The 12,894-nt window shown below is 41.6% G+C and overlaps 1 protein-coding gene across 1 annotated transcript in view; it reads left to right on the top strand.

Moving 5' to 3' along the window:
• Nucleotides 1-12,894, top strand: part of spop (speckle type BTB/POZ protein) — a 101,380-nt gene that overhangs the window by 54,696 nt on the left and 33,790 nt on the right. Inside the window, exon 6 of the mRNA XM_085351819.1 lies at nt 9,483-9,610. Coding sequence (XP_085207945.1) covers nt 9,483-9,610 — 128 coding nt within the window. The remainder of the gene's footprint in view (nt 1-9,482; nt 9,611-12,894) is intronic.

The following is a 12,894-nucleotide window of genomic DNA, read 5'->3' as shown; positions in this document are numbered from 1 at the left end:
CTGACACAGTCAAATTATTTTAAAGACACCAACTGTCTGCATGTGAATCGTAGACCCTGTCCTCGAAGCAACTATTTGAAAAGCAACAAGATTGCAAGTTCATTGCACACACTGATGAAAGAAAACATATTTATAATACAGGTGATCAAGATGGTAACATTATGTTTTATATGAGGAGCTTTGACATGATAATAAACACATGACCCCTCCCTCACCGGCACAAGAAGTTAAGACTAACAAGCATTTAAAAATACATGGGAGTCCAGTTTTATTTTCTGAAATCCTAACTTGTTCTAATTGACACTGAAAAATATATTCAAATTCATTACTGAAACCTAAGCTGTCCACATAGACTTTATATTCAGCACAAAGCCAGGGATATCTCAAAGTTTAAGAGTTTCAAAATGAAAAACTCTTGTCACACCTGTGTCTTTGGGGCACTGAAATTTGTAATGTAGAAGGTGGAGAGTGTGTCTAATACCCCAAGTGTGTCTAATAACGTAAGGTATTGATAGCCATATGGGCTTGTGTAATCACTGCCGGTTGGATTTATTTCTGGTAAATATATAATTCAAAGTAGCGTGGGGCAATTTTGATTTTAATTAAAAAACACCCAACCTTTTTAGAAGTCTTCGACAGCCTCACTCCCTGTTGATAAATTGGAAGTGAATGCACCTCCAATTCCTTTTTTTTTATTTTTAATTAGGTTATGTTATGGGGAGGAAAAGCAAACTTGTGTGGAATTGAATTAGTGAGGGCCAGATGTGACCGCTTCCTGGTTATCAGGCTTTTTGGCTGCCTCCCTCTCTCCCAGTACCCTGCAGCTCACTGTACAGGAAGCATGGAGGAGGGAAGACGGGGCGGGTGGGTAGGGAGGTAGAGAGACGAGAAGAGGTGGGAGGCGGAAATGTGTTTGAATGAGAGGCATATGCAGTGAAGTTGTGTACAACACCCTGCGGTGCAGGTTGTGTAGAAAGGGAAATCATTTTTCCTGCTGAGAAACATTCCCCCATGTGAACTTAGGTACCTCATTTGCTCACTTAGACCTTTGCCATTTTTCTCACTCACAAATTCGTTTTCTTTCTCTTTTATCCTTTTTAATTCCATCACTATTTGAAAACTAAATCTTAATTCTGAGTGGCCGACTGAAGAAGAGTTTCTCTTGTAGTGCTTATACTGGATATTAGGTATTTTGTGATCTATAGTTTAGTTTTGCATGGAGGATTTTTCTTTGGTAGAAGTAATAATTAGACTGTGGAGATGTATAATTTCAAGGCCTTACAATTTTGGTAATATTGCTCCCTTAAATCGCCAGAGAAAACCTGAATTTTGGGAATGCCAAGTGAAGTAAAAAAGAATCTTCTTTTTCTGACTCTCTTGCTCTCTTTTTGTCTCAAGGGGCTTTCTGTAATAAATGGTATGCTCCATGGTGCACACCCCATCCCATTCTTGCCATATGCCCTCCTACAATCTTCCCACATTCCCCCTGGGGAAACCTAGGCTCTCCACTGCACTTGCATTGTCAATGGAGAAAATTACCCAAGTGCCAGCATATTTGTGACACTTTAGCAAGCACTGTGTCTAAGAATATGGTAGTAAAGATTGCTCTATTGGTTCTGGATCATTTAGAATCCAATTTAATCCAGGCCTCTAGGGAAAAAAAAAGTCAAATAAAAACAAATTGGCTTAATTAAGAAAGCTGAGCGGCTGTGGACTGTTTGTGGCAGGACAGTGATTTGTCTGCCTCTATACTGTGTTCCTGTAGGGACCATATTTAATATAATAGTTATTGGGTTATATTTCTTTTAATGTGGATAGTTGAATAGAAGGAAGAAATGGTTAGAAAAACTAGTGAGAACTTAAAGTAGAGTAAGTCCAGTATCTTAACTTTGCTTCCATTTATATATATATATTTTTTTTAGCTTACTGGAGAAGTAAAGACATATTTATATTTTCCATTTTTACAGATGTATTCATTCCCATGTTTTGGGTTTGTTTATATGGAAAATATGAATATTCCTGCAGTACATAACAGGAGGGTGTAGGATATACTATGACGGATTTGCTTGACATTATCTAATGAAACACCCGATCTGCATCAGTCAGCCCTTGAGCTTCTCACTAGAGAGGGTGTTTGTCTGTGGATCCTCTGATGGTCTGTACTTAATAATGGAGATGGATTCAAACATCAGCTGCAGACCCCCCCCCCCCCCTTTCCTACACCAGACTTGGCCACATCATTTCTCTCTCTTGCTTAATGTGCTGGTTCTCCCCTCTGAGGCTACTGGGTGGATTGTAAGTTGTCTTTTGACCCCACTCCCCCCTCTCCCCAACACACACACACACTCCGTCCTCCCCCCTCCTCCTTTTGCCAGAGAAAACAGCTGCCCCCCTGCAGACTCCTGTTCTGACAGCTCAGAGAGGAGAGATGGAAAGTTCTCAACCATTGCCGCAAGCTGTTTTGTATTCAAATGGTCTCCATGTTAAATCTCCCCTACAGACAATGGTTTTGCTGTGTTGTAGCCAAAGGCTAAGTGAGCTCATGTGTGTTGGCTGTGGTCTGCTTTATATTGTAATTTAAGAATGAGAAATGTTGGTTTCATTTAACTGAAGCTGTGGATGTGAACTTGTCAGAGTCTGTTGCCCTCAGTGACTGATAGAGGCGATCAGGCATTCTGTGTGGGGGGAGTGGAGCACCGTGTAATAGAGTAGAAGTTATTGGTCAGTCTTTATATAATCAGGTTGTATTGACATTGCTAGCAAGAATGTCAATAGACAAGTTTGTGCTGACATTAGCTTATAGAGCTCGATCTTTAGTAGAGGTTAGATTTTCTTGTGTGAACAGCTGTCACGTTTATATCTCTTTATGCCAGCCAGTTTGAATCAGTGTGTAAATGGGAGCAACGTTTTACATTCGATTTTTCAGCTTTTTATAAAAGCTAGTAGAATGCCCATTACTGCTAACTGAAGACTAGACTAATTGTCCTTGAACAGTCAATGCATGAACAATGGATCAGTATAGTCTGTTGTTAATTATAAGTTGTGGTTAGTGGGATTTTGCTAAAATTGAGTGGTAAAAAGTAAGTCCAGAAAAGTGACAGACACCAAGAGAGATGTTGACTCTGGCTGCTCTGTCAGCTGCTATTTTTCTACATGCCAGCTTGTCTTCTGGCGACCTTCTCTTTCTGTGTGCCAATCGTACCCTTGAGTTTTCTGCCTGAATATGGATGTCCTGCACACCTAAATACTCTGGCTTGGCTTCCCCTTTAGTCTTTCTCTCGCTGTCGCCAGTTTAGACATCATTTTTCTCACCTTCAGCATCACCTTAGATTCTCTTTTGGCAGGGTGAGAAATTTCAGTGGTAGTGAAATATCGAAGTGCAACTGCGGCGTTGTTAAAAACTTGACAATTATCTCCACTTGTTGCTGATTCATACTTGTTAAAAGTGTGTTTTTGTTTTTTTGTTTTTTCATACAAGTACAAGTTCATTATAATTTCCCCGAACATTAAGAGGTATGTTACTGAAACCTAAGCTGTCCACATAGACTTTATATTCAGCACAAAGCCAGGGATATCTCAAAGTTTAAGAGTTTCAAAATGAAAAACTCTTGTCACACCTGTGTCTTTGGGGCACTGAAATTTGTAATGTAGAAGGTGGAGAGTGTGTCTAATACCCCAAGTGTGTCTAATAACGTAAGGTATTGATAGCCATATGGGCTTGTGTAATCACTGCCGGTTGGATTTATTTCTGGTAAATATATAATTCAAAGTAGCGTGGGGCAATTTTGATTTTAAAAGACCCAACCTTTTTAGAAGTCTTCGACAGCCTCACTCCCTGTTGATAAATTGGAAGTGAATGCACCTCCAATTCCTTTTTTTAAATTTTTAATTAGGTTATGTTATGGGGAGGAAAAGCAAACTTGTGTGGAATTGAATTATAATTTCCCCGAACATTAAGAGGTATGTGTAGCTCCACTAAATGTGTACGGATCTCTCAGCTGCACCTACCTACCCCCCTCCCTCCACCGCTGCCCTGCTCTTTTTGGTATTCTGGCAGAGTGGCTGCACTCCCACCACCTTGGCCAGCTCACTGAAAGAGTGAGCGCCAGCGATCTGACCTGCAGTTGATTCTCTGCCAGTGCAGTGTTCTGATGCCCCAGTGGAGATGATAGCATGGCATTAGCTGAGCTCAGCACACACAAAGCCGTCATCATTGGTGCCTGTATGCATGCACACATCCACACATGCACCCACAGTCATCTCACTGTCACAGCTGAACACTGAAGAAATCACACTTCTCTTTCTCTTTTCACTGAGTCTGCTGGGGCTTCTTTCCAGCATTCCCTCTCACCTCTCTTCACTTCTTCCTACCCCCCCCCCCCCCCCCCCCCCCCCCATCTCTTCCTGCTGCCAGCCTTTCTCCTCACCCCCTAGATTAGCTTTAGATACTGCCACTGGGGAACTATTCACTCGTCACTGGTCTTGTTACTTACCCAAATAACACAACTTCACAAGTAGCTTCTGTGCTTTGGGGCTTCATCTGGGTCACACATGCTAGAGCCATCAGACATGTTTAAAGGACATAAGAGTGGGTGAAAGTCACTAAAGAAAGAAGATTTTACTGAGAGCCTGTGAAAGATACCTGCATTAAGTTTAATTCTTTGTCTCAGCCCAGCCACAAAAGGTACAGTGTAGCAAAAGTTTGACACAGTTTTCAAACCTGCTAGACTTTGCTGGAGATACCGTTGGCTTAAAAAAAAAAACCTCAGTCGATTTTAGAGTAACTGTTCAGCTGGGAGAACAATGAATAAAGTAGCTTTGTAAAGTGCATAAATACATTTTGTGAATTGACTTTCAGTCAAGCTTATTTGTGTATCGGTTTGCATGTGGATTCCTGTCAGTTTCTTTTGCGTACACAGCCTCCAGAGGCAGAGGATTACAGTGAAGGACCCCCTGCATGAGCAGTGGTGGGAATAACTGCATATGCACTGCACTCCCCCGCCAATCCCCTCTTTGGCTGCCTGCTCTCTCAGATCCAAACAGGGGATTAGACACAGGATCTTACAGTAGCATTGACACTTCATCCTAGTGCTTCCTACTGTGAACTGTCAGCAGATCTCCTATTGGGGTTTCTATGCAAGAGTAGGCTAGAGAGGAGTCTGTTTGAAGTGGCAAGTGTATACACATTAAGTTTACACACCCTGCAGATGTATGAGCCTTAGACATGATCTTTTATGGGGTGGCTGTAGCCTTTTTCACATTTACCTCTGGACATTGTTGGGAGAGTCTGGCTGGACATGAAGCTGGAATTAGGCTTTTTAACATCAGCAAAAGAGATTCTGACTGTGGATGCAGAATACAGGATGATGATACCTACTCATGGCTCGACCGGACATCAAACATACTTTGCAGTGGGCAGTTGTGAGGGAAAAGACAGATTTGAACATTTGATTTTACATGCAGCTCGACTAATATTTGGAATTGTTTAGGGCTGCAACCCACGCCTAAAAAACCAATTGTGTATCTTATAGTCAGCTGGAATCAACACGAGACTTTCACTGTGCTGTTTTACCAGGTCTCAGTGACACAGTGGTTATTTTTAGCACATTTCGTCATCTGCATTAAAAGTTAAATTTAATGTTGACTTTAAGTGGATGTAATATGCCTGGAAGTTCAACAGAAGTCTGAAATGTCAGTGATGACCTGAACCCTTTTAAAGTACTGAATAAATTAGTTGGATTGAGATTAAAAACATTTGTGAAGTTGTTTTGTAAGAACTCAAGCATAGGTGGATTCTGTTCACTATTTTCTGACTCTGTTTTTCTTAAAAATCAACATTGTATGCAATATGTCCAGGTCACTGGAAGGAGGCCCCGGGGCAGACCCACGGCACACTGGAGAGATTGTGTCTCTTGGCTTGCCTGGGTACACCTCAGTGTCCCCTCAGATAAGCTGGAGGAGGTGGATGGTCTGGGCGTTCTTGCTTAATCTGCTGCCCCTGTGACCTGTTCGCAGATAAGTTAATGAAAATGCATGGCCAGGTCTGGACAATAGATGCTGATGGTTCTCATTGTTGGTATAAAAAGCTTTACGACTTTCGCTAGGGTCAGGTTTTTATTGTCTACCAGCTGTGTCAGAGCATGCCTGAAAGAGCAAAAGCTTGAGGGTAGATCCTGGTTAGTAGTGGTGGTTTCCTACCAACAGAGTCTGATAAAGAGGTGTTGGAAGTGCCACAGGTCCACCTCTCAACTCATACAACTTAAAGTTATTTGTTAGGTTTGCCAACACTGGGCCAGATTTTATGTCTGGTTCTTTTAAACATGCTGGGGCTTCTGTGGCAAGAATTCCACAGGCTGTGCTGTGGGGTTCAAAGTGGCTGAAGAATGAGGAGAACAGAGGGATGACAATGTTAACTTTGGACCCGATCCTGAAAATAATAAGGCCTTGGATGGATGTCAAGCATGGGAAGTTTTTATAGTGACCCATGTTTCATATTGATGTTTTGAACTGGTCCGAAAGTTTGGAGCAAAATACAGCGGTCCCTCATTTAGTGCGGGAGTTCTAAAAATAACCCGTGACCGGTGAAATCTGCGAAGTAGCCAGCGTTATTTCTTTTACAATTATTATAGATATTTTAAGGCTGTAAAACTCATCACAACACACTTTATACACTTTTCTCAGACAGGCATGAACCTTTTCACACTTTCTCTCCTGTTTAAACACTCTCAAAGTTCAAACCGTTGCAGAAAGTCCAGTATTATAGAATGAAACCAAAGATCGAACCCTGTTTTCAGGTCCAGAACATGGGGAAATTGAGCAGCTGCGAGAGAATCCAACATCGATGAGGAATGAGTTGAGAAAAATTTATCTGACTGTTTTGTTTTGCTTAATGCACCTTATAATGCAATGTGCCTTATGGTCTGAAAAATAAGGTAAAGTCCAACTTTTTGTGCGATGGTTAGCATCTTCCTCTGCCTTTTAGATGCTACCACAGGTGCCTTTGACGTTGCAAAATGTTTCATCGGCATTGTTGTGTTTGTTGGGGAGAAAACTTACCAACATACAGTACAACACTTTTCAGAGTCACACTGCTAGCGATCAAGGATTTATGTAAATTTGACAAGCTGAACGCATTCTGTACTGTACAGGAGACACGGCACGGAGGAGATCGAGTGACGATGGTCTACAGCCAATCAGGAGGCAGAACACAACGCAAAATTGCACAAAAAAAAAAAGAAATTCTCGAGACCTCAAAAGGTGAACCGCGTTATAGCGAGGGACCACTGTATTAAATGAACCAATTTCAGGATCATGGACAGTGCATACATTTTTCACCATGTTCCCATAAGCTGTGCTCTAGCACATGGCTGTTTGAGTGGTCGACCATACTAAACAAATCCAGTGGAAATTTTTTTTACACCTGTATAGAAATAAATGTTTGTCAGTCAGGCATTTCCAGTTTAAAGTGATGTAATTAATTTTTTTAGAAGAATGCGAAAGAATTCAATGTTGAACTATTGTCGGCTGGTTTACAGTCCTGCCTGTCAGTTCCTGAATCCTGTGTGCATTATAACAACTCTCTACCAGACTGCAACTGTAGGCCTACAATTAACATAGATGTGTATGACCTACATTTCTATGCGTTTTACAATTAACAAGCTGCACCTGTCCTGTTAGAAACTACCCCCAGCTAAATATCTTGTTAGTTTGTGACAATGCACAGCTCTTGGCAGATTGGGTCATAATGAACTGAACATACTCTGACTGTGTTTGGAAAACGGTGCAAAACTAACATCTATCAAAGCAATTTGGGGGATTATACAATCTATGTGTCTATTTAGGTTCATGTAAAACACTCTTGCACTTTGCAATACCTGGTGGTATTTCATCCAATACCATCAGGGAGCGTTCTGGCTGTCCTGTGTTCGTTCTGTTGCATGATAACAAGTACATCTCCGTAGCCAGAGTCATAAAGAACTATCTTCAGTGACACGAAAAAAGAAAAGGATTCCTGTAATAGTCTCCACAGAGACTCCACCAAGCCTTCATCTCAGTATTGTGGAGTGAGTCTGGGTTACATGAAGAGGAAGAAGTCACTGAAACAATCTGAATGCACAGAAGATACTTTGAACAAACTATATGCCAATTATCTTGAAAAATTATGCACAAGTGTACCCAGGAGAATTGCTGGCAATTTGAAGGCAAAATGGGTTGTCATAACAAATATTAATAGAAGACGTAAAAAAAGTTTATGATTTATTAAAAGAAATAATTCTCACTGCTACTGCCCAAAAACTGCGTGGCTCTAATATACTATAATGAGACTGGGGACACGTTGCTTTTATACTCTTGTCAGTATGACCAAGCATTGCACAATTTCATCTGGTAATTTGCCAATTTGTTTATCCGTGTGTCCTTACTAAATTTTCTTCTTGTTTCTGCTTAGTGCCAGCACAATTCAAGCATGGATGATTACATTTTTATTGTGTCTTACAGAGCATCCTTGGAAAGATCTTAATGGGGAAGAAATGACAAGGACTTGGCAAATAAACTGATTTCTATTGACTCTCATTGTAGCTTGTGGAGCTTTTTCCTGTAGCGTCATCTAATCCTTTACAGGCGCGCAAAAAAACAGCTATAAAACTTATTACCGTACCGTATCATGTCATATAGTTATGTCTGCGCTTACAGGAATGGACAGTGATGGCTCCATGCACAAAAAGGGTCTGTCGCTTAAGCTCAGTAATCCCAGAACAGTGCTCAAGGAAGCATTTTCTTCTCATTAGCAAAATGGTGAATGATGTAATTTCTCCAAAGAATGGTGTCTTATTCTTCCAACAGAGCTTCAGTTACTTGCAAAATTTATGTGTTAGCGGCTGGCCTTATTCTATCTGCAATTAGCTTTAATTTGCTGTGATCTCTGTAGCTGCCGCAGTTCAAAGCCATTAATGTTTTGACCTTGTATGTGAGTATTTGTGACTGTTAGGTGACTGTAGATAGCTGTGACCGCCTCCACAGTGTGCCTGTTGTACACACAAGAACTCCACCACCTTTCCTGTGTCTTTGTAGTGCAACTGAGTGTTACAGAATCCTTCCTGCCACTGTTAGAGATAATTGGCACTCCATAAACACATGATAATTGGACTGCTTTGATCCCTGCAATTTCTCACTTCTTGGCCAAAGAGGCACAGCAGTTCTGTCTCATGTTTACCACTAGTCTTTATGTGGCAGCGAGAGGATAGAGAGAGTGAAACGGGGGAGAGAGAGAGATTCTGTTTTCTTCTGAAGTGTTAAAAGCTCCCTGCAGGCATTACTTCATGCATCCAGCCTCTTTTGCCATTGTTTCTCCGCTGCTTATGGCCATGACTCATAACAAACTTTCTCTTTCGCACACACATTCACACACGCAGAGCTTAATCACGTTGTGAAAGTCTTCAAGTAATCTTGTTTCTCCTTGTTTGTCCGTGTGTCTTCTTTTCCAGAGAGCCAGAGGGCGTATCGCTTTGTCCAGGGGAAGGACTGGGGTTTCAAGAAGTTCATAAGGAGGGACTTCCTGTTGGATGAGGCCAACGGTCTGCTGCCTGATGACAAACTAACTCTTTTCTGTGAGGTAAGAGGTGGAACTGTTCATTAAAACTCATGTTGTTTGTTGAACTAATTTCACTGTGTCTTCATTTTTAAGCATTCACAGTACAGGCTGCACCTCCAAAAATGAAAATCCTTATCAAAATGATTGTTCATGAAATGGGATATTTCAACATTGACATCATATTCTGAGCTGTGTTTCTATTAGTTGAGTTATTTGGATTAACCCAGAATATATCATTTTTATTAAGTCCAACCTATAATTATTCAATTTTGCTGAAATACCTACATTTCCTGTGTTTTGGTGGTTTTGCCCACAAGTGATCACAACTCCTATTTCACTGAGTTGTTTTTTTTGTCACTACTACTTATTCTATGTCCCTCTTAGTTAATAATGTATGTTTTTATTGGTACTACATACTCTCTGGGTTTCTCTCTTTCATCACTAACATACAAGCTGATTGTCATTCATCCTGCATGGTGGCTTGGCTCCGATTCCTCTGATCCAAATCTGGCTGCTGCTCCTCATTGAAAATTCCCTTGTTGTTTTTCAGCTGTAACACAGGGGGCAGCAGAGGTCAACTGTCCTCTCTCTCGTTCCCCTCTGCTACTCGTAATGGAGCCAGGGAGCAGAGAAGAGGTTAAACTTTCCGGATATGTTAATGCCTTACTTGTAATGCATGCACCCCATAAATGTTTAAAAAGCATGGCAGTGGCTGTTTAAAACAATTCTAATTAACCCTGCGGGTATGGAGGGGAGCATGTCTTGAAGTTTTCCCTTTTTGTAGCGGTGCAGTGTGCAAGTCTGTTTAAAGTGTTTCCAAACCGGGCTTACCGACAGAGGGGTAGGAGGGGCAGTTGTGCTTCTCCAGAGCCATGAGGGAGGGGGTAGAATTGAGTGTGTGTGCGTGATATCGTATACATATTGTGTGTGTGTGTGTGTGTGTGTGTGTGTGTGTGTGTGTGTGTGTGTGTGGTTTCATCCACTCTCCTGAAAGGAAAGAGATGGGGTTGCTGGTTCAAGTCCTCAGTGGCCACTTCCTCCCCTGTAAATATCTGTTGCTGCTGTAATTAGCCAGCTCCGCTGATGAACAAGCAGGACGGCGGAAATTTATATAGCACATTTTAGAGAGAAAAAGTGCTATATATGAAAATTAGATAAATGGAAGATGGAGACATTGGAAGTTTTCATCAGCATAACAGCAACCATTTTTTTAAACTCTAGAAACATTTGGAGGAATGGCCTTAAGTGACCTGAGGGGCACACAGAGTTTATTTTCTCAGAGAAAGTCAGATGTGATATATAGACAGGCAGCAGTGTTTTTTAGAATCAATTCTGAAAGAAAAAAATACTGCAAAGGAGTGTTATTCGAGAAAAAAGGCAGTCTGGAAGTGGGGTGTTTTGTGTGGTAGTGATGAAATTGCCAATATTGAGGGGAGTGGCAGTATTTTTCACCAACATGTGTGAAGAATGGTTGGCAGAGTTAGCTACTGGGTGGAGCATAGTGGGTTGATGGTGATAAGAAAGTGTGGACGGGTGTTTGAATCTCTTTTCCTGGTCTTTTTCCATGTGAAAGTGATGCCCAGTGTTTACTGTCAGAGACCTGGCTCCACTTTTGTCCAGATGGTCCCATCCTGCATCTGAGAGAGCCCCATCGCCCCAGAGCCCAGCCCGCTCCCTCTTCTCTCTTCTCTCATCTCTTCTCCTTCCTCTTTTTCCCCTCCATCTTATCTCTCATTCAGACCCAATCTCCTCCTCCTCCTTTCCCTTTTCCTTTCATGTCTTGCTGCCTCCCACTTGGAGCATCACAGTTTCTTACTTTTTTCTCCTCATTCTACCTTCACCTCTGCTTCGTATCCCTTGCCTCACCCGTCTGCTGAGCTTCTACTTTTACTTCCTTCCTCTTTTCCCTCCCTCAATTCTTCCTCTTTTAGTATTTCTAGTAGAGTGTCAGAGGAAAAAAGGCTATGAAAAGAAGCCAGATTAAGGTTGGAGGGGGGGAACTGACTCAGCCGCTCCTCCTGACCCCCTGGTCTTTCTGTTCGGTTCAGTTGCCTCCAGAGACATTAGTAATTCAAATTTAACACAGTGAAATCTGTCTATGTCTGTCTATGTGTCATGTCAGAAAGTGCCTAAACAATAGCTGATGTGTTTTCTCTCTGTCTCTTCCTTTGTCTCCATCTCTTTTTGTCTTTCTATCCCTGCCAAACCACTGCAGACACCTTGCAGGTATTTAATGAGGAGATGGCTCCCATTAAAGGTGCTGCGTTGGCTGTCAAAAGAGAGCATGAGGGACAGGGGGAGATAAAAAGGAGGGGAAGAAGGCACAGAGAGAAGAGACTGAAGGAAAAGCCTTCTTGCGAATGTGGGCACAATGGGTGGCATCAAGCCGCAGGGGTAAAGAACAGATGAAGATGGAAAAATAAAGACGATAAAGGACAAAAACAAAAGGCCAAGATTGGATTTGGAGTTGTTTTTTTTTTGTTTTTTTTACCTTCATTTTGCTTCCTCCTCCTTTAATGCGATGCTGAGGTAAGGGAGGTTAAACCCTCTCTCTCTGTAACTGACCTTCTCCTCCCCTGTCAGCAACACAGGTAACCTCTAGCTCTAAGGTCAAACCACTGCTTATCCTATTGTTCATGCTACAGGTAATGCAGATGCTTAAGAGAAATTTTAGAGTAATGCCAGACTCACTCGGGAGGACCAGTGGCTCCTCAAAAAAAGAAACCCAACAACTTTGGGCTGCCGTTATTTGCCTGCTGGAAGAGTCGTGTTGACTGACAATGTAAGAGTTAATCAGAAAGTCTGTTTTGATTGACTAAAGGGGAAAGAAGAGGTTGTTTTGGAAAGTTTGTAGTGAAACGTACCTGTCAGTCATTGTAAATTGGCCACTGAAAAGCAGAGGCACAGTGGTCCCCTTTTACTCCATAAGAACTAGAGTCACAGAACTAACGTTGCTGCACAGATATGGTTTATTTCTCCTCCTGTCCTGTGTGCTGTGGCTTCAGGGCCTTATTCCAGGAAGTGTATTCAACAAACTCTGAGTTTATTTTTAAACTCAAAGTTCAGCAACTCTGAGTGTCCTGCTCCAGTATGGTGGGTCAGAGTAAGTTTCGACAGCTCTGAGTATTTTTTTTCCTGAGTTAAGCAGAGAAAGAAAGCCATCATCTGACCTCCATTTTAATCCATCGGACCAAAAGAGTGTGCATGAGACTTAGCTTGTATAGCTCTACCATAAACATAGACAGAATAAAAGTTTGATACAAAAACAATAATTCTTTTAATACTGGTCACAACTTGAATTTTCA

The sequence above is a fragment of the Diplotaxodon limnothrissa genome, linkage group LG4 (assembly GCF_057381915.1).
Source record: "Diplotaxodon limnothrissa isolate DT_005_m linkage group LG4, D_limnothrissa_male_GT1.1, whole genome shotgun sequence".
Lineage (NCBI taxonomy): Eukaryota > Metazoa > Chordata > Actinopteri > Cichliformes > Cichlidae > Diplotaxodon > Diplotaxodon limnothrissa.
The sequence above is the reverse complement of the archived record's forward strand: the minus strand, read 5'-3'. Positions and strand labels throughout refer to the sequence as shown.